Source organism: Echeneis naucrates, chromosome 16, assembly GCF_900963305.1.
Source record: "Echeneis naucrates chromosome 16, fEcheNa1.1, whole genome shotgun sequence".
Classification (NCBI taxonomy): domain Eukaryota; kingdom Metazoa; phylum Chordata; class Actinopteri; order Carangiformes; family Echeneidae; genus Echeneis; species Echeneis naucrates.
The window spans coordinates 2,204,136-2,229,370 of record NC_042526.1 but is presented as its reverse complement, the minus strand read 5'-3'; the positions used below and the strand labels follow the sequence as shown (position 1 = coordinate 2,229,370).

General features: G+C 40.5%; 1 protein-coding gene across 2 annotated transcripts; it reads left to right on the top strand.

The window, feature by feature from the left end:
- The first annotated feature begins 14 nt into the window (after positions 1 to 14).
- On the top strand, positions 15 to 21,459 carry tmtc3 (transmembrane O-mannosyltransferase targeting cadherins 3). Of its 2 annotated transcripts, XM_029523724.1 has the most exons (15): positions 15 to 149; positions 839 to 1,052; positions 1,221 to 1,439; positions 3,977 to 4,076; positions 6,617 to 6,732; positions 7,368 to 7,540; positions 10,910 to 11,162; positions 12,856 to 13,004; positions 14,028 to 14,148; positions 14,330 to 14,441; positions 15,969 to 16,072; positions 16,988 to 17,157; positions 17,996 to 18,222; positions 19,488 to 20,258; positions 20,784 to 21,459. In XM_029523724.1, exons 2-15 carry the CDS (start codon positions 864 to 866, stop codon positions 20,786 to 20,788), a joined length of 2,709 nt encoding a protein of 902 aa, XP_029379584.1. In that variant the 5' UTR covers positions 15 to 149; positions 839 to 863; the 3' UTR covers positions 20,789 to 21,459. The 2 variants fall into 2 exon arrangements, with proteins under 2 accessions (XP_029379584.1, XP_029379583.1); XM_029523723.1 differs by having other exon boundaries at positions 19,488 to 21,459.
- Positions 21,460 to 25,235: the final 3,776 nt, after the last annotated feature.

Genomic DNA, 25,235 nt, shown 5'->3' with positions numbered 1-25,235 from the left:
GCGAAGTGTCGGAAGTTAGCTTGCACAAGTAGCAGTACCATTGCCGCTTGTCGAGGTGTGTGCAACGTAGTTGTTTTTGTAACATCCAGATTTTTTTAATTATTGTTTTATCATCCATGCAGTCACCCACCTGCCCTGCTACAGATACGGTGAGTAAAAAAAACAAGAAACGAGAAGTAACCTAAAACACAGATCTGCTTTTCCGGTTTGCGCTTCAGACTGTTATCAAGCTAGCTAGCATTAGCTGCTAGCCTAGCTAACGTCAGCTAACCTTATAAGTTCTGTAACACCAGTCAGTCTGAAAACAACATAGCGTTTTGCGTGATACTCTTCTTAAGCCCATCCTCTTGCCATCGAACGGCACAAACTGAGTTTGTACCTTTTGTAATCAGCATCTGAAGTTAAACAGCTGGTTAACCACTCCCAGTAGTCATTCGCAATGGTTTTAGTTTGCTGCCATTGTACAACCACCATTAATTTTTGTATGCCACGTTGCTTATTTGTTGGGTATTTTGGCCTTTTGGTTACATCTCCAAATACTGTAGAACATCCCACAGCCCAAGAGAAGAGACTGGCAGATGTCAAGGGTGGTAAGACGCAGGTTTAACAGTGGCATAACTAATCGAGGGTCGCTGTAATATGAGGCAAGTTAAGAGAAGATAAAGGAAAGTTGTGAATTATAATTGCATATGATATAACCATACAAGACTTTTGCAAGTTAAGAAGATAGACTAGTTGTCTTGAAAATGGGCTAAGCTCATCTATACAACAAGGTGAGTGTTCTGCCCTTGTTGCTGTCAGCAATTGTGATATCTGTTCCCTTTGCTTTCCTTCTCAGTGATCAATGACGGCTTTGGTCAGCCATGGCTGTCGTGTCATGGAAGGAGATTTTACTTTTGACTGGACTGGTGGTGGGATGTTACTGGAACAGTCTGTCGTGCGGCTTTGTGTTTGATGATGTCTCAGCAATCCTTGACAACAAAGACTTGCGGCCCTCAACCCCTCTCCGTGACCTGTTCCTCAATGACTTTTGGGGAACGCCCATGGCTGAGGTAAATGACATTTGTGTACAGATGTTTGTGGTTTATCAAAACATTAAAATAGTTATGCAATTTCTTCTTGAAGTTTAGGAATCAGTCAAAAGCTTATCTAAACACTTCTCAGCTTTGAATCTGTCAACATATCTGCATTGAACAGTATATTTGTGTGTCTCACTACAGGAGCGGAGCCATAAATCTTACCGACCACTCACTGTATTCACCTTCCGACTGAACTACCTCTTCAGTGAACTGAGCGCAGCTTCATACCATCTCTTCAATGTGGTTTTACATGGCATAGTATGTGTGCTTTTCCTGCGAGTGTGCCGATTGTTCCTGGACAAGACTTCCAGCTTGGTGGCAGCTTTGTTGTTTGCTGTGCATCCCATCCATACTGAAGCTGTAAGTATACATATACCAGCTGAGGCAAGCTATGTAATATGTGCTATTAGCTGATTTTTTTAAATGTATTTATTTATTTATTTTTAAGCTATGGCTGTATTAAACAGAATCACAGGCTGAAGTTGAAAAGCTGAAAATGTGTAAATTCAAGTGACACAATACTAACAGCTGCAAGTTAAATGGGCTGTGCTTCTATGTGTTTATTCACCAGTTATATGGCTTTAGACTACAAGCTATATTCACTCAATATAAGCCTTTCTACTTGTCTAACACACACATCAGCAGGGAATTTAGGTCTGAGTGTCTTGGTCTCGTTCTGGGGTTTAGTATATTACCTTGAGAACATGCAGACTGGAGGAGCCAGCTGTCAATCTATTGAATAACCAATTAGAGAACAACCTGTTCTATGACCTTGGTGACCTGAAAGGTGCCATATAAATTAAATGTATTATTATTATTGTCTGCTGAGCCACAGCCAGTGATCTAATTTACATTGTTTTTATATAGGTTTTTTGGAAATAATATAACATCAACTAGTAGGTGAAATAACATTTTTGAACCCAAATGGCTTGCTAAGGGTGTGAATGAACCTTATCCATGATCCTTCTTAACTGTTTTAGTGTGCTTAAACACATGCTACGAATTACCTGCAAAAGAGTAAAGTAAAGCGATTTAGGCAAATGGATTTGCTGTTGTTGTCATTCAACCCCCCTCTACACAATGGACATTGGTTAAACAAAAGCTTTACAAGCAGTATTTCAATGGAAAGTTGGTTTATTCAGCTGTTTCACGGGTGTTATCAAGGTGGTAAAGTTGTGTGAACTTGATTGGAAACCAAAAACCTTTTTGCACATTGTTGATCATTTGATCTTAATCTCGTTCTCTTCAATAGGGGCTGTCTGAAAAGCCTCTTCCCCAATTAGGACTTGTAATTCATCCTATTCAGCACAGATGAACTGATGACCAGACAGGCCTTGACCAGAAAAACAAGGGAAACATTCTGCCTCTTTTGGAGGAGTGCTACTGTTACACAGCGTGCACTGCTGTGCCAATCTCCCTCATGGTGTTTCCTAATCTATGCCGGGTCTCTCTGACTTCTTGAATGGAAACAATTTGCCTCACAAATGAGCCCTTGGAGTTACTCCAGCAAATGCCCTTCATGTTATCGCCGTCTGGAATCTTTGAACGGATCATTTGTTTTTGAGTTATGCTCCAAGCACTGAACATCCCTTCATGATAAATGCACACAAAGACTGACTGTGTCTCCCCATGTCTTTGTCAGTGTCTTTTTTTGATTATCTGTGGTTTTGAATGGAGATTTTGCCTTTTTTTTTTTTTTTCCCCTTTTAGTATCTCAAGTACCTTCAAATACAGTTTACTTGGTGTGCTCAATAACCATATATGTAGCACATACTGATTTGCCATGAGCAACAGACTTTCAAACATTCAGTTGAATTTAATGAGCTGATCGGACCATTTTAACTCCATCTGTAAATTGATATAATGTGTAGTCCTTAGCTTTCCTAATTAGTTTACTTTGGCTTTCCTAATGACCAAATCTGAGTTGAATCAAGTGACAGTGAAAAGTGATAACAAAGTAGGTGTGCACTTATTTAGATCAGTAATTCCCAGCCGCTGTGCCGCAGAAGACCAGCCAACCTCACGTGACAGGCACTCCAAGGGACTCCTTAGAGTACCAGTCAGGTGAAACTGGACAATCCTCCATGGCACAGCGGTTGGGAATCACTGATATAGATAACATTGTGTTTTTGTTTCACAGCAATTGTTGCAATCAAATTAAAATATCAAATATTGAAGGATCCTTGTAGACTGGAGATTTAAGGGAATGCAATAAGTCAATGCAACAGTTTGGGTGTCAAAATTTCAGCTAAGTATTCAGTCCGTTCGTGCAGCATGTTTTGATTTCAGCCATGTCAAGTGGTAAGAATGTTGCACGTGTCACAGTTCACCTAAAAGTTAATACATTTTTTTTTTTTGAGGAAACCTTAACCCTCCTGTTAATGCTTAGTGAAGGGATATGCACTACAGATTAGTTTTGTGAAGTACTAGAATAATTTTGGGGATTGAATGTGTGATATTTTCATTTATTTTTATTTTTTTTCCCCTGAGAATTCAGGCCTTTTGTCATTATAGAAGTGGGAATGTTGTTTCTTCCACATGAGGGCAGTCATTATTTACAAAAATGACAGGCGATGTTTTCAAAGAGCCTTTTATTATGTGGACTGTGTGTTTGCATGCTGCCTATTGAGATGAATTACCTGGACTAACCTGTTATCACAACTTGATAGGAGGATTTGGTACATGCAGTTTGCCAACTCTCAGCGTGTGTAGTGTTTTCAAAGTGACAAGATAAAAGATTTATCACCTGTGTTGGTTTACTCAAGGTTTATGATATCCCATTGTGGGATCTGCTCCGACACATCTCCAAAAGGGTTATTAATTCAGTTTGATGAATGCTCTTAGTAAATCGGTATAGATGGACTGAAGTACTGACTGCTGTCACTTCTGATCACCAGGTTACAGGTGTGGTTGGCAGAGCTGAACTTCTTTCTTCAATCTTCCTTCTAGCTGCTTTCTTGGCCTACACAAAATCAACAGGTGCAGACCACTCCATAGGTAAGTCCAGTGCCCTTCAACTGTGTCATCGCAGTTCTTATTTACCATGTGAACTCTCATTGTAAACATTCACGAGAATTCACCTACTTCAAGTTGTGTTGGACACGAGTGATTTCTGGCAAAGGTTTCAGCAATGTTGCAGTACTCATTCATTTAAAAGCATAAAAAGTTCAGTCAGATGTTTGTGTGAATGGACTGGCAATGTTAGGGGTTGAATGGGAACAAACATCTGGCACAAAGGGGAAACTGTCACGCCTCAATGCCAATTCAGTATGCATTTCAGGTAGCCACTACAGAGCTCTTTTTGCCGGAACCACCAGACTAGAAAACTGTTTCTTCCCCTAGGCTGTCTCCCAGATCTCCCCATAAGCCACCTGACAACCTCATGAACAGTTGCATTACTTCGCTATTGCACAATTGCACAATTGTATCATATCCCACTTCAAATTCAATTTATTTTATATATATCTATCTTTCCCTTGTCTAAGATTGAAACTCCAGAGTGAAATTCCTAGTATTTTTTTCACATGCCTGGCAAAAACTATTCCTGATTTCAAAAAGATACTTTTTTTGATAGATACTCTTTGCTAGAGATTAATATCATACATATCTGGTTGTATTATATTTGTACTTACTGTGACATGTTCAGTGCATTTTTTTTTTATGCATTTTTAAAGTGTTAATTGTCAGTCATGAAACTTGTCAGTTGGTCAAAGGTTGGGACTTGGATAAATAGGCCTGTTCATGTGATTTGTCGGTAAATACCCCATGCTTAGAAACTGCTTACAAACATGCTTAGAAACTTCGCAAGACTCAGAAATGTACATCACAAACATCCGGCGATTTTTAGATCTGATTTTCAGTGTGAAGTACTTGGACCAGTGGCTGCATCAACCTCAAATATTTGATTCTATTCTTGTAGTTCTGCACTGAGTGAAGAGAGTTTGCCAGTGGGAGATCCCTTCAGTTAATAGCCAGTGTTTTCTGAATCGGCCAAGATGACTTATGAGTGCATCTCTATCTTGTACATTTAATATGAAGAATTCCTTATGTCAAAATTTTATATCATTGACATTGTTCAGGTTTTGCATTTAAATTTCAGTGCAGCAACCCAACAAAAGCCATGAGTAATCCCCATGATTTAAAAGATTGGGGATTTTTCAGGGTTAAACACCCTGTTTTGGTTTGATTGCCAACCTTGAACTTCCCGTATCTCTCTTACATCTGTCCAGAGACATTTGTTGCATCGTGCTCTTTATTTGTTTTCCATCGTTTCCTGTCATTGCTCCTGTTCTTAAATCAACTCAATCATAATAGGGCTTTGGAATTTCTCACCCGCAGTTACATGTAAATCGCCTGTCTGTGATAACCTTAAATCAGTTCATTTGCTGCAAAGCAGATGGATCAATCATTGTGTATTTTCATTTTGTAAATACAGTACATGCCAAACGTTTGGACACACCTTCTCATTCAAATGAATGGGAAAGTGTGTCCAAACTTTTGGCCTGTACTGTATCTAAAGCACTTTGATTCTTCTTTATTTTGGCTTATATTAGTGAAGGTGCTTTTGTTGGAACACCTGCCAGATGTCTGTTAGCACTCTTCCTCAGGGACCTGACAGCTCTTTGAAACTGTATCTGACTACAGATCTTTTTTTCTGAACCAATGAGATCGTCTGAACCAGCACAGGGACCAGGATTAACGTCTGTGCAGTTACTTACTCAGTAGTACCTAATTAATATTACATGTTACATGGCCAACAAGCAAGCACATGGCCTAATACCTGACTTCCATAATGTTCACCCTGCACTTGCCTCTGGGCTATTGAACTTAAGGTGAAATTTACAGAGTGATTAGGATTTTTCAACTCTGCATATCAACGAGGATTGCTTGAATACTGTGTTAAACAATGGATGTTGGCATACTAAGTGCTGCAAAGGATTAAAATGCCGTGACCTCTAAATCCAGACAATAGAAAGCTGTTTTTGGCTGAAGAGTCTGTCCAGGGAAATGTCTTGCATATTTTCTAGAGGTGGGAATCTTTTACTATCTCACAATTCGAGACGATGGCGACATTAAAGTGTTGTTTTCACATGTATTAAGTTTTAAACATTTATCCATGCTTAGATGGAGTTGTTGCATAAAAGCAATATCACATATTGCTTAAGTTACAAAAATAAAAGCGCCTTGGGTGTGGGCACCTGAACAAGTCTAGATTAGACCCAATGAGACACCCAAGATGAGACATTTTAAATGGATTCTGAATTGCAGTAAATGAGAATCTCAATTCTTATATGAATTGGTTTTTTTTTGGCACATCCCTAATATTCTCACTCATCCAGGTCATAGTCATATCCGGCCAACAACTGGATCAAGCACACCATCCGATGATTCATCAGATAAAGCCCCTGGGATAAGAAGGCGAAACATCTTTAACAAACCTCAGTCCTTCAATTGCTAGCCGGTTCTGTCCAGTGAAGAATTTGCATTTGTAATTTATGTATGTGTTTTGTTTTTGTTTTTTCACTTTTCTTTTCCAGTTTGGTCTCCCATTGCTTTGACAGTCGTTCTCGTGGCTGCAGCGACACTGTGTAAGGAGCAGGGAATCACCGTAGTTGGCATCTGCTGCGTTTATGAAGTGTTCGTTGCACAAGGGGTAAGGCCTCCTTTGGTGAATGACTGGCTTTTTGCAATAGGCTGAACTGAAGTGTAAGATAAAAGGTGGCATTAACAATTTGAACAGTGTATATTAGACCTTAAACCTCCTTAAAGGAATGTCCAAAAAAGATTTAACAATTTGTAACCACCAAATATGGTTGTTTGATTGTCTGTGACATCTGTGAAAAACTCTTTATTTTGTCATGGCTATCCTGAGATAGCGTGATAATACACAAAGAATTGTTTATGGCCCTCTAGCCCTCTGTCTTTCCCTACAACAATGAAGAGCAGCAGCTAAGAAGCTGAACCAAATGACATGTGAATCAATAGATCAATCATCCCTCTGTCGACTGCACTGACTGCATGCCAATCATTTGAATTGGAAAGTCCCGTTTGAAAGTGCGTCCAAATTGGTGCTGTACATCAGAGTGAGGTGTTGCAAACATCAGTTTTATGTGGTGCTGTGTTGTGGCAAATCAATAAAAAGTTACTAAATTAATGGGAAATGAGAAAAATACCAACACTGGCAAAGGCAGAAGCGGCACAACCCAACATTAAGATTGAAAGGGTGTAAAATAAACAATAGGACGTCAGCGTTGCACTGGCTCATCCTGCCTGTCTCTCTGCTCCCAGTTTACCTTTCCCATGCTGTTGGACACGCTGCGTCAGGTCCTGCAGGGTAAAGACGGTTTCCCCTACGCTGTCCTGCAAACTCTGCTGAAGCTCATCGTCCTCGTCATCAGCACCTTGCTGCTCGTGATCATTAGAGTTCAAGTCATCCAGTCCCAGCTTCCTGTCTTCACCAGGTATCCAATCAGTTGCCTTTCTCACAACCTTCCAAAATGTTTTCTCCCACCATTGTTTTTTTCTTTTCTTTTTTTTTTTGTGTGTGTGTGTCCAGACTGTTTTTTATTGTTGTACTAGGAATTCCATTGTCTTATTACAAATACACTCAAAGCATGTCGTTTTGTTCATAAGCTTTATTGCACAATACATTTTTAGAATGATTAGCTTTTACTGGGTTGTAGTAAAATCTTGTAAAAAGTGAAGCTGTCCAGCTGCTGCAACTTATCTGCACAAAAAGAAGTGACATTTGTAGACATGAATACGCTGTGGAATACAGTTAAAGTCATAGTTTGAATGTAAATGGATTGCATAATTATACAAACACATTATACTAGTCGACTTCTTTTATTTTTTTCAGATTATGTAATAGTTTACATAATGTCTATTTGTTTGGTCAAAGTAGAAAATCATCCCATGGCTTCTCACTTCCTGCAATTGATGGCTGCAAAAAACAGGCATAGATTAATTTTTCTGTGTTTTCTGCCTTAAAGTTAATTATACGTGCACACATTCGCAATGTACTTGCTCACCATCAGTTTGATGATGAACCACACCAAGTTATCGGTTCAGAGGCCAATCTGAAAACCACTGTGAAAATGTTCCCTGTAATCCTCTTACACAAAAGGGAATTTAAAAAGAGAGAGAGAGAGAGAAAATGTTTTTTAGGTCTCAGTTGACTTCTACATAGTTGGAAGCATGATAGATAGATACTACTCTCACTCTATTATGAGCTGTTTGGTCCTTCAGTGAAATTGGTGAGTGATATCTGTGGTGTTGGCAGAGTTAAAGATGAGATTTTCATCAGTGGGAAATATGTGAATTTTACGATAGGTTCACACAGTTTGTAGGAAGAAAAGGACGGCCAATCGCTCCTAACACTGCAGCTAATGTCAACTTTGCTTTGAGGTGGTCACTGAGCTCAGGGCAGCTGCCATCTGGAGCTCCAGGTGTAGATCTTGTGCATCACATCTGCTATTGGTAGAGTCAATGGCATGAGAGTGCTGGACAACTACTCATCCTACTTCTGAAGTTCAAAATCCTTATGTTTGACAGCAGGCAAAATATAGTTTTGGGTCAACTACTTTTCAGCTGATCTCAATGGTTTTTATCTGAATTAAAAAAATAAATATATATATATATATATATATATATATATATATATATATATATTTTTTTTTTTTTTTTTTTTTTTTTTTTTTTTTTTTTTTTCTCCATTCATTTTCAAGCTGCATTCCATGAAGTCAGTGGTTTTTGGGTTGAAAAGCCAGAACTGGGGGCTTTCTGGGCGGAATTCAAATGTTTTTTTTTTAATCTTTAACTCCAGGCTTGTTTGGGTTAAGTGGTGACTGAAATTTGCTGTAGGTGTGAGTGTGAGCAAGATCCCTGAACATTTATCATATCTATACATCAACCATGTGATAGACTGATGACTGATAGGGTGTGACGGATGTGATAGACTCGGATTAGCTGCAGCCTGAAGCGATTTTGCATGGATAAGTGGTATACATAATGAATAGATGTTTCTGGAAAGCATCTTCTTTGTTTTTTTGTTTTTTTTTCTGTGTAAGATTACTGAACGGATAAAGAGTCTTATGCTGCTGCATTTCAATCAATTACATAAAACAAAAAGATAATGAAAGAAGAGTTTACTTGAACAAGGAAATTTGATCTTAAAATTTAATTCTAAAACCACAAAAAATTGATGTCTGAGGCTTTTATTCTAGATGAACTACATGACCTGCCCAAAAGTCAGCGATTTAATTGGATAAATTCTAAATAATTTTGAATCTGTCCATCCAGGATAACACGCAAACTCAATTGAAAAGATAAAATTCCAGACAGTTAGCCTAGATATGCTAATCCCTGTGCAGTAATCCTGGAGATGTCTCCAGATTGTCTGCAAGAAATTCAGTGCTCAAACCACAACAATACCACATGTAGATTACCACTTTTCCAGCCTTCATTTAAACGATTTAGGATTTCCCACCGTGCCACAGCAGATCAGACACAAATAGGGGATAGAGGTGCTTGCGTTAAACACAAAAGAGAGATAGATGGCAAGTTAAGGATGTGAGGGTGTAACACAGCAGTTGCACAGACAAAACATGACCATTGTGGCTGCAGGGTATTGAAGATATTCAGTTGAATTATATTTTGACATTAATTAATGGGTTAATTGTCCAACAGTACGGGTAAAAATATATTTTCCATGGACAACATTATGTTTGCTATTATTAATAAGCTCAAAGCAGAGAACGGTCTTTTCAGTAGCCCGACTATAAGAAAAACGGCATCTATTAAACAAAACATTAAGATCTCATCTCCTAGTTGGTGTCGCTGGGATTAAGGTTGTTTTGGGAAGCTTCTGGGGGCTCTTCATGTGAGGGTACTTTGGACCAGATTAACTCTTAAAAAATGTAAACATTTTTTTTTTTTTTTTAAAGGAGTACTGAATGAGCTGCAATAGAAATAAGATAAGAACGCATTAAAATGCTGGCAAAACACAGATGCAGAGTATGAATGGTTTATGCTTCTGAAAGTATGTTAGTATATATCAGCTGTAAGTTAAAATAACACAGTGAGTGATTTTAAGTAGTGTTAATAATGACAGTAAATATAATTATTGCAGCAGCAGGTGGTGAGCTACAGTATATAATTAATGTTTTTCCAGACGCATTATTTCTTCAGTTTAAACTGTCCAAAATTAGGCTGTCGCTGTGCTGTCTCATAAGTCTGATTAACAAACATGCCAACACAATCTAATATTCTCACTTGCTAGTTTTTCTTTTGTAAAAGAGCTGTTATTTTTCAATACCACATTACAATTGCTATGGTCCTGGTTTTAAAAAAAAAAAAAAAAGAGAGAAAGAATAAGGTCACTTTGATTAGCTGTAAGAACCGAGGTTTATCAAAGGTGAGAACATCCCAAATGTCAGTCCAAAGGTGGACTGAGGGTATTCATAATACAACGCAGGGCATTTTCCTTGACTTGGGTCCCTTAGTTCTGCTCAGATTTCAAGATGGGGGACCAATTCAATGTCACATCTTCCGTACGCTTTCTCTGTCAGAAGATTTTATCAACTGAGCTTTTCTCAACCAAATTACTGAAAACTAACTGTGTTAAAACAATCGAGACCAGTCTGTGCTTGTTTCATCACTACAAGTCTTTAACAAAGATTTAGAGTGATCACTGTTTTTTTAAATTTTGGGTTAATTTCAAATAGAAACTCTTCATCATTGTCTTCTCTTCATATCATGTCAGTTATACACATACTTATTATCCTTTCCTGCTCCTTTCAGCTTTATTGGCTGTCTTTGTCTTCTTGTAGGTTCGATAACCCAGCAGCTGTCAGCCCTACTCCCACCAGACAGCTGACATTCAACTACCTGCTTCCTGTGAACGCATGGCTTCTGCTCAACCCGTCGGAGCTCTGCTGCGACTGGACCATGGGCACCATCCCTCTGGTGGAGTCGCTCTTAGACCTTCGTAATCTGGCCACACTGACCTTCTACTCTTTCCTGGGCTTTCTAGCTTACCACAGCCTGCGCTACAAACACAGCTCAGCCAAGACTGTTGTCATGGTGAGAGGAAGTTTGGTTAGGTGCATTTTGATTTTACATATGGCTCCCATGTATATTTAGTTATGAGTTCTGGATGTCGGCAGTGTGGGAGCATGTGTTGGCACATGGTGTTATCGGAAGACAAAACAATGAAATACTGGTGTGCCACATGGCGAACAAAAAGTTTCACCCCCTGTTGCTTTGGAGAACACAACAACATTCTTAAATGATTTCGCGGAAGCCTTTGTGCTTGGTTTTGGGTTGTTGTTGTTTTTTTTTTTTTTTTTAAACTCTTCAAAAACATTGGGCTTTACCAAAGCTGTTAAATAAAGTGGTTCCTCGTGTGTAGCTGAAACAACAAATGACTTTACCCTACTATATTGGGGATTAGTTTAGTTGGTGCTTAAATTGATAGATTTGCTTAAGACAGATCTCATTATTGTAACTTGTGTATCGCATTTATTTCTCATTGTTGCGCTTCACACTTTTTTCTTTTTTTTTTTTATTGACAACATATGACATTCACAACACGATTGCACGATACAATCATTGTAAAAAGTTTAATCAAAAAAATCAATCAGTTATTTTTACTTTTGGTAAGCCGTAATCGGTCTTTATAAGTAATCAAAATTACTTATAAAGACCAGAGAGATAAAAAATGAGCTCTTTTGAAGAAATGAATGAGTGGTAACTGTGGCACAGAGACAACTCAGCATCTGTTGTGCAACAGGCCTGTGGCTCTCATACTTGAAGGTCAGTAAACTCCCTCACAGTTTTGCTCTCCGCTTCAGTCCTCGAAAAGGGGACCACAAATCAGCACAAATTATGACCTTTGTTGTGTTTACTCTGGTTTGTGTTGCATTTTGGAATACGTTGCATAACAATATCATACAACACCAACCTACATAGAATCATTGCAAGGCTGTAGTCTGTCCCACATGAGGTATGAGACACTGAAATGTTTTAGAGAACAGTTATTTGTTCTGGTGCCTGGGAGTACCTACAATGTGGTGCCGCTAGGAATCGCTTTCTTTATCGATTTATTTGGCTTTAATTTCTTGTTTAATGTCAGTAACATCCCTTTAATTTTTTTTCCACACACACAAAAAAGAAATCAGCAACCAATAGCTGCATTTGAAAAGGGTTAGGGTTGGAGAATAGCCACATGATGGAACCATTTGAGTCCAGGTGCAGTGAGCTGCGAGGACACGTCCTTAAAGATGCTCCTCCATCATGTTCTGGTGTTGTTCAGGGCAGAAACATGAGTGAAGGATGGCTCCCAGCTGAAAAGCCTGCAGCTGACACCCTGGCAGAAATACAGCTTCTTCAAGTCACTACACTAGATTTTAATTACACTTCACTGCTGGATTATTCATCAGAATACTTGACATTAAGGGATGTATGGTTCATTTGAGTGAAGAGGCATTGTGGAAAATCAAATTTATCACTCACTGTGAAAATACACAAAGTTAACCTTTTCAGTGGTTTTCGTTTAAGTTTGACTCAATTAATCCCCGTCAAGGAATCCTTTCTTTGGAACTAGTATACCTTGCTCTCTCCCCTATCTTTGTCATGTTGTGTCTTGTATCAGGATAAGTATTAGATCTGAGTATCAACTCATATGATACCTTTTATTTCCAGTCGATGTTTTATATTACAGTTTTGCATGTAGTCATTGAAATCTAAAGTTTTTTTTTTTTGTGTTTCCTCTCAGGCCCTGTCTTTCATCGTCCTGCCTTTCATTCCTGCGTCTAACCTCTTCTTCCCTGTGGGCTTCGTGGTGGCAGAGAGGGTTCTGTACGTGCCCAGCATGGGTTTCTGTGTCCTTGTTGCACATGGGTTCAAGTTTGTTTCACACAAAGGGTGAGTGCTCCTCCAAAAAGGTGCTGTAATGATAGATGATAGTGTTAAAGACACAAAAAACAATCTTTCATTGCAAATGGATACTTGCCCCCCCCCCGCCCCGTGCCAAAGGAAGCATGGAGACGCACATTTCCATGGTCATTTTTCTCACCTGACAGTTTGACAGTGTTCCTACCAGTGTATTGATGTGATACCACTACTGACGCTATTGTATAGCTCAGATCAGTCTCTTTGTAAAACACAAACACATACACGAATGCCATTATGTTTGTTTTTTTGTGTTTTTTTTTTTTGTTTGTTTGTTTTAAATAAACTAGTACAAATGTGTGTTAATACATTTGTTTGTTGAGCACTGAATTAAGCATTAAACATGAATTCAAACAAATTAAGTTCGGTGCCCGAAATAAATCTGACGAGGACAGACCATCAAAAACAAAATCAACTGCAGGGATGTCAAGAGTTCAATAACAGCTGAATGATGATGTTCATGAATTTACAGCACCACAAGGCATTAGTCAAATTGACAGCAGGCAAGTGTGTTGTGCTGTTGCACCGTTGACAAGACTTGAACTCTGGTCACCACCAAAAACTGTCAGTGGAATTTCATAGGAGGCCACAAGGGAAGATCAAGTTATAGCGAGATGAGGAACACAAGCCTCTACAATCCCCCCATGTTGCGCCATTCGATCAACAATAAGGTTCCCACACTTAGTGCGGATAGATAAGATATATGAGTGCCAGGCAATCACTTTATGGCCTGTGTCCTCCCCATCATCTGCACAGGTGGGACTTTCCACTGTGAGGTGTTGACAAATTGCTGACATTCTGTTAACATTGCATACTCGTCAATATCTCATTCTCTTAAGTACCGGGGGACATTTCCAATTTTTGGACTGAGATCAGAAGAGATCAGTATATAATGTCAAATCTTTACATTATATACTGGTTTAAATGCGAAATGTGAGTATCTAGAAAGCCTTGGTGTGTTTTTTTAATTGAAAGCATTTAAATGTTCCTTTGCAGTCACATGAAGAAGATGTCTTGGTTGATGATCGGAATCCTTTTAACAACACACGCAGTGAAAACATTCAACAGGAATTGGGACTGGGAGTCAGAATACACTCTATTCACCTCTGCTCTGAAGGTAAGATGAAAAGAATCACTGAGTGTCCCGCCCTGTTAGTATTTCTAGGCTGATCTGCAATGCGCCGATGCACATCTTTCACCACTTTGTGTCTTTTTGAAGACCAATCTTCTTTTTAATGGATCAGTCAAAAGTGCAGCATTACTTTATTTTCTTTCTTTCTTTTTATCTGGCGCTTCAGGTCAACAAAAACAATGCCAAGCTGTGGAATAATGTTGGACACGCTCTGGAGAATCAAAATAATTACGCCAGGGCACTGAGGTACTTTCTCCAGGCCACTCGGGTGCAGCCGGGTAAGAAACAGCATCATTATCACCATCACACAACACTTTACATGTTTTTTTTTGTTGTTGTTGTTGTTGTTGTTGTTGTTGTTTTTCCCCACAATGTGTTATTCTATACATGGGCCCTTTTTGTTTGTTTTTTTTCCCCCCTCGTTGTGCTAGTTAATATATTACTCCACAAATTTACAAGTGCAATCAGACGAATGAAGCAACTCTTGCGGCAACATGAAGATGTTCCCATAAGTAAAAGTTACCGACCAGGTAGTCACTGCTGGTGTTGCTGCCACACCAGACAAACTAACTGAAGTTATGTAATGAATAGTGATAATGGAAAATGGAAGCTAAACAACACCACGCATCATATTATCTACTGAAGTGTTAGTTGACATTTTCATTCCTCTGTTGCATTGCCTATTTTTGTACATATCTGCTGGTTAGATTTTGATTTTATCGGTTTATTTATATATTCTTGTCAGTTTTATCTTTTTGTTTTGTCTCACTTATTTTTTCTGTTTCTATTGTCTTTACTGCTGTAACATCCAAATTTCCCCATCTGTATGACTAATAAAGGGTTGTTATCTCATCTTACAGTTCAGGCTCCGAGCCCTTATGAATCACATTTTATGAAGTGAAAGAGGTCATCAGAGGCCAGTGTGAATTGCTCACAGGGTCACACATTGATCACACAATAGTTTCCTTGTTGTCTTACAAAGAAAATGGAACAGGAAAACTGGAAGCAGTAGCAGAAAGGAGAGGAAGTGGTTTATTATTAATATATTATTACAAGACGAAGGGAGATTGTATTCTGGCTAAGAGTAAAATCGAATGACTTGTCGCATGTGATAAAACAGACAGACCAAACAGATACAGTTCAAGAATTTAAAGCAATACAAAAACACAGACAACATCCAAAGGCAAAACAGTGTGCGAAAACCCTGATTGAGTTGATCAGAACCCCAACGGCAGTGTTCTGAAAAAGACGCAGCTGTTTAATGTTTTTGCTACAGTAGGCCAGTGAGAGTGTGAATGAAGGAATGAGTATCACTTGATGTGATCCCTAAAGCTGAGACCCCCATCCATCGTCGAGGTTAAAAAGACAGGATGAAGTCTTCCACACTCTAGACTCCCTTCCTTGTTCACAAATACCACCATCTCAGTCTTGAGAATTTAATTTAATTTTCCTAAGTAACATGTCGTTAGAGCCCCCTCCCAGCGTTTTCCGCTTCACTTCGGAGCTCATTTTTTAGGAAGCTACAACGTCACCTGAGAAAATAACATTTTGGTCAGTTCACCACCCAAGAATGTTTCCCCTGAAATTAATGTAAGCACATTAACTCAGTGAGGACTTCCTGCTATGTCAATCATTAAGCATCAGCTCTGCCTTGCGCTGACTGAAGCCCTTTCAACACTTTGAGTTAATGTTGCTTCTAGGCTCTAAATTTCTGGCTTTCATCAACCAAATAATTTCTATCATTATTCATATTGAACATTAGCTGAGACATTGGCTCATTGTTTTTTATTGTTTTTTGTCTGCAGATGACATTGGCGCTCACATGAATGTTGGAAGGACCTACAAGAACTTAAACAAGTCCAAAGAAGCAGAGGATGCCTACTTGGTTGCCAAGTCCCTCATGCCACAGGTATCATGTTGCATTACTCGGTAGTCCAAATCAGACTTCCTCCTTCCTTTTTTTTTACCATTTATTGTATCACATTGTCCTGCGTGCTTTCCTAATGTGTGTGATAGGTATGTTGTGCAACACCTAATGGCGGCGGTTACATAATCAAGAACACCAGTTTAAACTACATTTGATTCAGTTATCTATTTGACTTGCCGACAACAATCCCTCAATAGGCAGCCTTGTGTTGTATAACCAAAAAATATGTAGCTGTATATTTCTGCTCCTTTCTTCGCTTTTATTAAACCTTTATGTATAAGGGGTACAGTTGCAACAGGCAGTTGCAGAGCCAGATTAACTTCTGTGTAAAAGAGAGTGCCAGCATGGCAAAAAGACAATACACCTTAGTCCCAACACCAAGTAGAAAGAAAACACACAAATCTTAGCAGCGGCATGATGCCAGCATTTGTTTGGTTCAGTGCAAACCAGGAAGGCTCATTTTCTAATGAATTTAAGCTGGCTGGGTTTTGGTAAGCAAAGAGGGAACTGCTCTGGGCTTGCTTTTTGCCGTAGCTTTGCACCTTTTGCCATTTGCCTTGGCGCTGATTGGCATGTGTGGCACACCTCATCTTTAAATCTACTTCTTGGCTGGCCTGAATTTTACTATCTAAATCTAAATCTAAAATGGCGATTTTTCTGCCATTTTTCAATCCAATTGTTCCATTTGCTGATATAGAAAGCAGCAGTGATGTCAACTGTAACCACCATCTCCAAGGCCGTGATGAAAACACTCACCACTCCCTATTTTAAAATCTCATCCTCGCACATTTTCTTAAAACAGAAAGTGGTAAAGCACACTGACCTTGTTCTGTTTCTTTGGATTTATTCAGATCTTACCAAAATGGTAATCCTTAGATTTTTCTCACCACTCATCAGATTATTCCCGGGAAGAAGTACGCGACCCGTGTGGCCCCCAACCATCTGAACGTTTACATAAACCTGGCCAATCTGATCCGGGCCAACGAATCACGCCTGGAAGAGGCCGACCAGCTCTACCGACAAGCAATCAGCATGAGGCCTGACTTCAAACAAGCCTACATCAGCAGGCAAGATTCGTATCTTTGAATTCTTCAAGTATTATGAATATCTTTTCCTCTCATGCATGCACATGTTTTGTTTACAGGGAAAGGACTAAAGAGGACTTAAGTGTTTTCTGGTTTTTTTTTTGGTATTCAGTGTACGTGGGTGGGTTTTTACTGGAACTCATCAATCACACAAATAAAATAATTATAGTGCTATGTGTGTCTTTGTAAGCCTATTAAGCTCAGGGACACTTCGGAAACATGCTGTTCTTTTTTTATGGGACTTTATGATAACTTTGAACTGCTTGCTCTGTGTGTTTGTCGATCGATTCTCACCCGCTGTCTTTGATAGTGATATCTAGAGTCACGTCTCCACATGGCAGGCTCCTATTGGCTTTGGTGGGTGACGTCACAGCCAATCAGAGGCCAAGCTGTCAGCTGCTTGTATAGTCAAAGTCTCTGGGATAGGTCCTGTATTTTTCTGATTTCAAAGTTAGGAGCAGTTGGTCTGACAGAATGAAGACAGAGACGTGGAAAATCAGATATTTGGCGCATTAGAGGCTTTGGACAGAAGGAGAAACAAATGACTGTTACATTGCTCAGAAAAATAAACATAGACGTCATCTCATCTCTAGCACAACTAAAATACATGTGTGGAAAACATTATTATGGTTTACAATGTTTTAATCTATTATGTAAGTAACACCAACATCTATGTTATTGGGTTTCGGTTTTTCTTTTTTCTTGTGTGAGCAGTTGTTATTGACTGACACATATAATAAGCTGAGTGTGCCAGTTCTGAATATAATTAGCTCTTGTGAGTGTTAAAGGGTTGACTTTTATTGGATTTTGTTGGACCCAGGGGGGAGCTACTGCTGAAGATGAATAAGCTCACTGAGGCCCGGGACGCCTACCTCCGAGCGCTGGAGCTGGACCGCACCAACGCTGACCTGTGGTACAACCTGGCCATTGTCAACATTGAGATGAAGGATCCATCAGAGGCCCTGAAGAACTTCAACCACGCCCTGGAGCTCAACCCCCGCCACAAGCTGGCACTCTTCAACTCCGCACTTCTCATGCAGGAGTCTGGTGAGTGAGGCTTGCGATAAGGAAATCAAAAGTTTTAAGATAATCCATTTTATTGCTGCCATGCAGGGGCCAGAATCCCAATGCAAACTTACCATTTGAAAAGGGCTTTATTTTTTAGTTTTTTTTATTTTAATGTCAAGTGGTACAAACAAAGAAAAATATATCTTGATACTACCTTTAGGGTGTAACCAAATGAACTCTGCGTGCACTGAGGTAATGGCCAAGTTTCTGTCAGGTCACACTTCAGTGACCGAGGGAAAAAAAAGATTATGAATGGCATGTCTCTTTAATTTAATGAGGGGTGTTTCCAACAGAATTGAGAAAAAGGTGAGTCACTGAAGCGGCAGTGCTTCTTGTTTTGTTTTGTTTTTTTCTGAGCTTGTTTTCAATAGTTCTCGCTGTAGTATGACTTTGAGATCAGCCAACTATTATACCAGCTCAGGTATTAAACAATATTGTGCTAAACACTTCTCGTTTGCCAAATGTGCTGCCCACTCTCCAGATTAGATTTTTTTTTTAATTGGACAGCTCACATTCTTTACATTATATTTTTATTTTATTTTTTATTTATTTTTATTTATTTACTTTTTTTTTGTATGACTGCAAAGTTTCGAATGTGAATGAGCAACTTTTGCAAAGCGTCACATATACACATCATTTGTTGTTCATTTTCATTGTTAGCTATTTCTCAGATGAGAAATAGCTAACATACAGTTCAACAAAGGGTCACTTGGGTGCTCCACCTTATTCATCTCATTTTGGACCTTATCGGAGGCAGGCAGGCAGGCAGGTGTGCCTGTAGAAGCTATGAATTATTCTCTTCTCATTCCTCACATGCCTACTCCCATTACTCTGTGTCGTTAATGTTTTTTTAGGTTGTTTTTTTGTTTTTTTTTTTTGGATGCATTATCTCAAGGAGTGATTATGATTGATTGTTTGCTTTGCAAGATGTTGAAATTTCCCTGAGTGTGGCAAAATTTTGGAGGTGGATGTGAGTTATTAGTGGGAGAGGGGACGCTGGCATTTCTGACAAGGAAAACTGCAGACAGGGTTAAAAAAACTATCCATGTGTCAGGTTTGATTCTGAAGGACAGGCTTGAATAGTTTGTATCCAGAGTGGGGGGGCAGGGTCGGCTGGGCTTTGCTTTTTCCTTCGGGTACCAGGAGGTCCTGAAGAGGTGGGAGATTACACCCACACAAAGCCATTAGAAGCAATTTTAGGATCATTATCTTGCTCAAAATCATTTCTCTGCTTCCTGTTCCAGGTGAACCAAAGTTCTGGCCTGAGGCCAACCGCCGTTTCCTCACCTATGTGGAGGAGGAGCCCGAAGATGCCAATGGCTACTTCAACCTCGGCATGCTGGCAATGGATGCCAACGAAAATGCAGCAGCGGAGCGGTGGATGCGTAAAGCCATCAGTTTGCAGGCTGGCTTCCGCAGTGCCCTGTTCAACCTGGCGCTGCTCTTCTCTCAGTCCAAACGTGAGGTGGATGCGCTGCCCGTTTTGGACGAGCTGCTGCGCCACCACCCTGAGCACATCAAGGGCCTGATTCTGAAGGGGGACATCCTCATGAACCACAAGAAGGACACCCGCGGCGCAAAAACCTGCTTCGAGCGAATCCTACGCATGGACCCCACCAATGTGCAAGGCAAGCACAACCTCTGCGTGGTCTACTTTGAGGAGCGCGACCTGCCGCGCGCCGAGCAGTGCCTGGAGGAAACGTTGGCCCTGGCGCCAAACGAGGAGTATGTGCGTCGCCACCTGAGCATCGTACGCAGCAAAATGGCTGCCATGAGCGCGGCGGGGCAGCCGCTGACTTCGGCAGAGGGAGCCACCGCAGCGGCCGAGGAGGAAGAGCCAAAAAGAGTTCAGGAGGTTGCTCAGGGTGAGGAGGAAGGAGTGGGTGTTGACGCTGTTGGAAAGGGGGCTGGGGATGAGAAGAATGCACGGAAATCCTCTGCAGAAAGCCTCGAAGGTGTTGCCGTGGACCAATCAGAGTCTTTGGACAGTAGCCAGTCTGACAAGCAGACTAAGGGTAAGTCCACTAAAGAGATTAAAGATATAGAGAAAAAAAGGGCAGCTGCCTTGAAGAGACTAGAGGAGATTGAGCGCATATTAAGTGGCGATTGACATTGTTGTAATTTATAGATGGACTACTTTTATAGAGCTCTTTAATGCTCCAGGATGCTTTTTCCCTCTTAGGAATATGTATTCTCAATCTATTACCATTTTATTTTTTTGATTTAATCACGTTTGCAGGCCTCTCAGCACCAGCCTGCTCTCACACTAATCTTATAAAGAAGGGAAATTTTGATCTGCACACGAAACTTATAACAATGAGCACAAAGCCACTTGGGATGATCTATTTAAAGCTTATGGCAGATGTAGATGTCCATGTGTGTGCTTCATCTCAACGTATCATAGCTATAAATATTTTTTTCTGTTTTCTTTTTCAAGTGTAGTCATTGTTTATCACTGGATTTTTTTATTTAGTTTTTTATTTTTTTGGAGGGGGGGACTAAAGATGTGACTCACGCGCTGTTATTGTTTTTAAAAACAGAATGATTGTATGGTGGACAATTAAAGGAAATGATGTGTTCCCTGAGATTTCCTCAAGGCAGGATGATATCTGCAGAGTTTGTGCCTCTAAATAACCCAAACCGCCGAGAGAATAAATACCCTTCCTCACCACATCGACAACAGGCCTTTCAACCGTCTGCTAATCTTCATTGATCTCGCTCAGCACTTCCTGCCACTACATCAGCCCCAAAATGTCATTGTGATCCCGTATAAAGGACTGTCATCTCATTCCTTTCAGTCACATTACCTCCCTTGCATCCCCATGCCTGCTTGTCATCCGATAAACACTACAGCCTCATTCGCCCTCCTCCTTCCCCGCCTTTGACCTGGGCAACACCCATTTTATGTGACAACAATGACGCACTTTCATCCTCAGCATCAGGCTTCATCATGTGTTCTTCATTTTCCAAAGTTCCTTCCACTTCGTAGGGGGAATTTTCACAGCACATTTGATGAAAACAAACCATCTCCTCCTTCTCCTCCTTACTGGCACTAAAATATCATCGGGATCTACCACCACATTTCCAAGTTTTTGTAGTAAGATGAATCGAAAAATTATTTGTTGCAGTTACTGTTTAAAAAACTGTTTAAAAAAAAAAAAAAAACAGCTACAGGCCAGCAGAATAATTTAAAAAAATATGTTCCAAAAAAAAAAACACATCAGATGCACAAATAACTCCCTTCTTTTAGACCATAATGCCACTGTAAAAGCCAGCGCCTGATTGGCTGCTTTCCAGCCGGTCTGATGATTTTCTATTTTACCATAATCCTTTCTGATTTTGTGCACTTTTGTGCACAGGCCAATAACTGATTCCAGAAAACACCAATGTTGCTGCACAAAACGGTTAACAAGCGCGCCCCTCAACTGGGAGCTGTCATGAATTAAACATGAGCGTGGCCCCCGAAGCGGTGTCAGCAGCAACCAATTCATCACGCACATTAAAACCCAAATCAGGTGGAACTGTTCTTTTCTATTTGGAGCTGATGTTATTGTCTCGCCGGCTCCCGTGATGCTCCTGTGTTCGATTCACACAGTGTGATGACCCTCAGTGCATCTGAAGTGCACTTATGGAGGGAAGACTGATTACTGTAAGTTCAGAGCACTGTGGTGGTACTAATTAGCCTCGCTATGCATTGTTCTTGTTCAGCCCTGATAATTCTGTGTACATATATTTACAATGTACTTGTATCCAGTGTTATTTATTATTTTTATATGCACTGCAAATGCTGTAGATTTAGTTTTTTGTTTATTTTTTTTTCTGTTTACCAGTGACAGTATGCTTTAAAATCACAGTGCATTATTTTTGGTTACACTAATTTTCAGTGTTCGTCACTTCTCATAGATGTTTTTCACCTTTTTGAAAGAAGCATCTCAGTGTGAACCACGCATGAAATATTCAGTTTGCTGCCTATGTGCCCCAAAAAAGGTACAGATATGAAAGAGGAAGTTTGTCACATTATTATTTTTTTTTCACCTCATTTTGCTGAGAGACTGATTTTTTTTTTTTTTTTTGTACGAGTTCAGGTTTGTTTGTTTTTTTTGTTTTGTTTGTTTGTTTGTTTGTTTTTTAAATGCAATAGCCCTTGGTGGCGGGGGTCTAGGTTATTAAATAAAGTGAGACAACAACTCATCATTTTCGTCTCTGTGGTGTCTGTTCACATCTTGCGTGTGGTAAAACGGATGCCTGCTCATCTCCTGCAGGCCCTTATGATGAGGGAACGCACGTAGCTCGTTTCATGCCAGAGGCGTATCGTGCCGTTCCCTCGCAGGATGTTCAACCCGTTGCCAATCCAATTTTAAAACGCCAAATTGAGTTCCTCAATGTAACGTTATTTACCAACACATGGAATCTGCCCCTTTGGAGGGATTTTAACTCCTTGCAATGGTGCAGACAGAAAATTAAATGGGTCTTGTGAGGAACAACGCGTTTACCAGGCTCTACTTTCAGCATTAGGGAACTCTCATGTCTGCACAAAGAAGCAAGTTCAACCCTTGATATTTTTTTTTTCTTCATGTGTAATCAGATAGTTTGGCGTGATGCCATCCTGAATGTTGTGATTTGAGATGCCAGTCTGGAAAAGTGTTAAAACTGTTGCAGCACGCAACGTTCAGGTGACCTTTTCATTACATAGGCCTCTGATGAATAAAGATTAGAGACCGGAGCACAGGCAGACAGGACATGGGGACCAACGGAACAGGACCTGGTCCTGGTCTGGCTTTACAAAGATGGTTTTATTTCTCCACGCGTAAGTAACTTGATGTTCATGATAATCATTTTAATCTGCTCTAATATTGCTTTTTGTTCTTTTTCTTGCACCCTCGTGCCATGGCAGATTCCTTGCTTCTGCAAACTTCCCTGGCAACAAAACCGATTCTCCTCATGTTACATGTCTGTTTGTATTAATGACGGTTTTAATCGTCTGCTATGATTAAATTATTACAATCTAATTCTTTCCAAGAACAGGCCACAGCTAAAAAAAAAAAAAAACAACCTCAGGAGCAAATAGCAAAAAAAGAAAAAAGAATTTAGGTTTAAATATCAATGAAAATTGCGGTATGTGAAGTCTCTTGTATTTGTTTTGTAACTGTGTAAAATTAGACACCACATCAAAGCGAGAGCTTGTCAACACAGCCTGGGTACGAGAATCAAGCTGTCAGTCACAATGTCCTTTCCAAGTGGCGTGATGAGCTGTTGGCCTGATGGCGCTTCGGGGCGTTTGCTATCACACATCATGGTTGCACAGTAATCATGAGGCCTCCATGCGTTCAGGAAGTATTCAGACCCTTTCGCTGCACTTACCAACTTGTTAGGATGTAGCCTCGTGCTAAAATCAATCAATGTTGAAGTTAAAATGCAGACGTTTCATTGGACTCGGTTGAAGCAGCCTTGGCAAAGAATACATTCCTTGGTCTTCCTCAGCTGTGAAGCCATAAACGGTGAACTGGTTGAACTTTCGAGCAGAGTTGGATGGACACCGAGGGCGGACAGCTGCGTCCAGGCCTTGCGTTATCCTGAGCCACTCCTCCGTTTGTCTTGGATCCGTTTGGCTTCACTGTCCTGAGATCCTGAACGCTGCACTAGGACTTCACGAGGGATATTGCTCGACTCCTGTTCCTGCCCCTGAAGGAGCAGCTCCGGCACCTTGACCCCACCACCTCTGTGCTTCATCACCCTGATGGTGTCGGACGGGAGATAAGAAGCACCTGGTTTCCTTCACACATTATCATTATGCTTTGCTTTCCAGAAACCCCAAGCTGCTTCCACATGTGCCTCTCAGAGGACCGGCTTCAGATCCTTATCAGTATTTACTGATTACCATTAACCAGAGCACATCAGCTGCCGGTGCAGGGACACAACGTTAACCTGAGCGTTTTGTGTTTTGTGGTTGTGTGCTCAAAAAGAACACGTCTGTGGTCTGAGAGTGTAAATTTCATCACTGAACAATCACAGAAGTGAGACTCGTCGGCTGGTCACCGATCAAAGCCGAGTGTAAAAGAGATGCTTGTCCAAACAGACTCCGTATGACTCAAGTTATAGCTTGACTGCTTTTATCTCAAGCTTTGAGGAATGTAAATCCCCAATACTGCTTAAATGCATTCTGCTGGAGGCCATGGGGGGGGGTGGAGTTTGGGCGGGAGGCAGCTGCCTATTATACAAAGCCTTGAGTTCATCTTCAGTGCAATATAGCATTGAAATAAGCATGTGACACAATAAGCTCTCCTCTCTGCATTCTACATGGAAATGCTATTGACTCAGTTGGAGCTGTGTGCCTGACCACCGTCTGACTCAGAGGACGCTGGCCTGACGAATACAAATACGGAGGATCCGTGCCCCTCCACTCTGAGTAATCACTTTCTGCTCACCCTCGATGAAGAGCACAATGCAGCTCTTAAATGTGTGTGAGCAAACCATCCCATTTTGCTAAGAAACAAAAAGTGAATGGCCATGGTTTCTTTGTTTTTAGGGGGGGTTAGTTTGGTCAACAGTCATACAACCAGCTACTGGGAGATAACCTCTTAAGGACATGTCTGTCTAATGGCGAGGCTCGAGCCAGACGAACGCTGGCGTCTCCTCAGAAAAAAGAATTGGCTGGAGGTCGAGGATTATTCAGAGTGAGCTGGCAGGCTTCTCCCAGATGTTTGCAGTGTGGGGGGGGTCACACTAGAAAAGCAGAGACACCTGAATTGGATTTGGAGCATTTGGAGGGTAAACTGCACAGAATTTGTATATTTAAGGGTACAACATCGCTTCCAAACTCGAACAAACAAAAGGAACAACGCAACCACCTGCGTTTGCTTCCAGCGGGTTCGAGGAAGGAGAGAAGATTCTGCTTGTCTTCTTCATCACACTCGGCCTGAGCTCCGGTAACTGCTGCGCTCGCTGTCCAGCTGCACGCCGCGAGGCCGAAAGCACCAAACATGACATCCTAA

Excerpts from the sequence above, each read along its gene's own strand:
- tmtc3 (XM_029523723.1), top strand. The coding sequence starts at position 864 with ATGGCTGTCGTGTCATGGAAGGAGATTTTACTTTTGACTGGACTGGTG. Across the intron at positions 1,440-3,976 it reads ATCCCATCCATACTGAAGCT|GTTACAGGTGTGGTTGGCAG; the intron begins GTAAGTATACAT and ends TCTGATCACCAG. Across the intron at positions 17,158-17,995 it reads AAACAAGCCTACATCAGCAG|GGGGGAGCTACTGCTGAAGA; the intron begins GCAAGATTCGTA and ends TGTTGGACCCAG.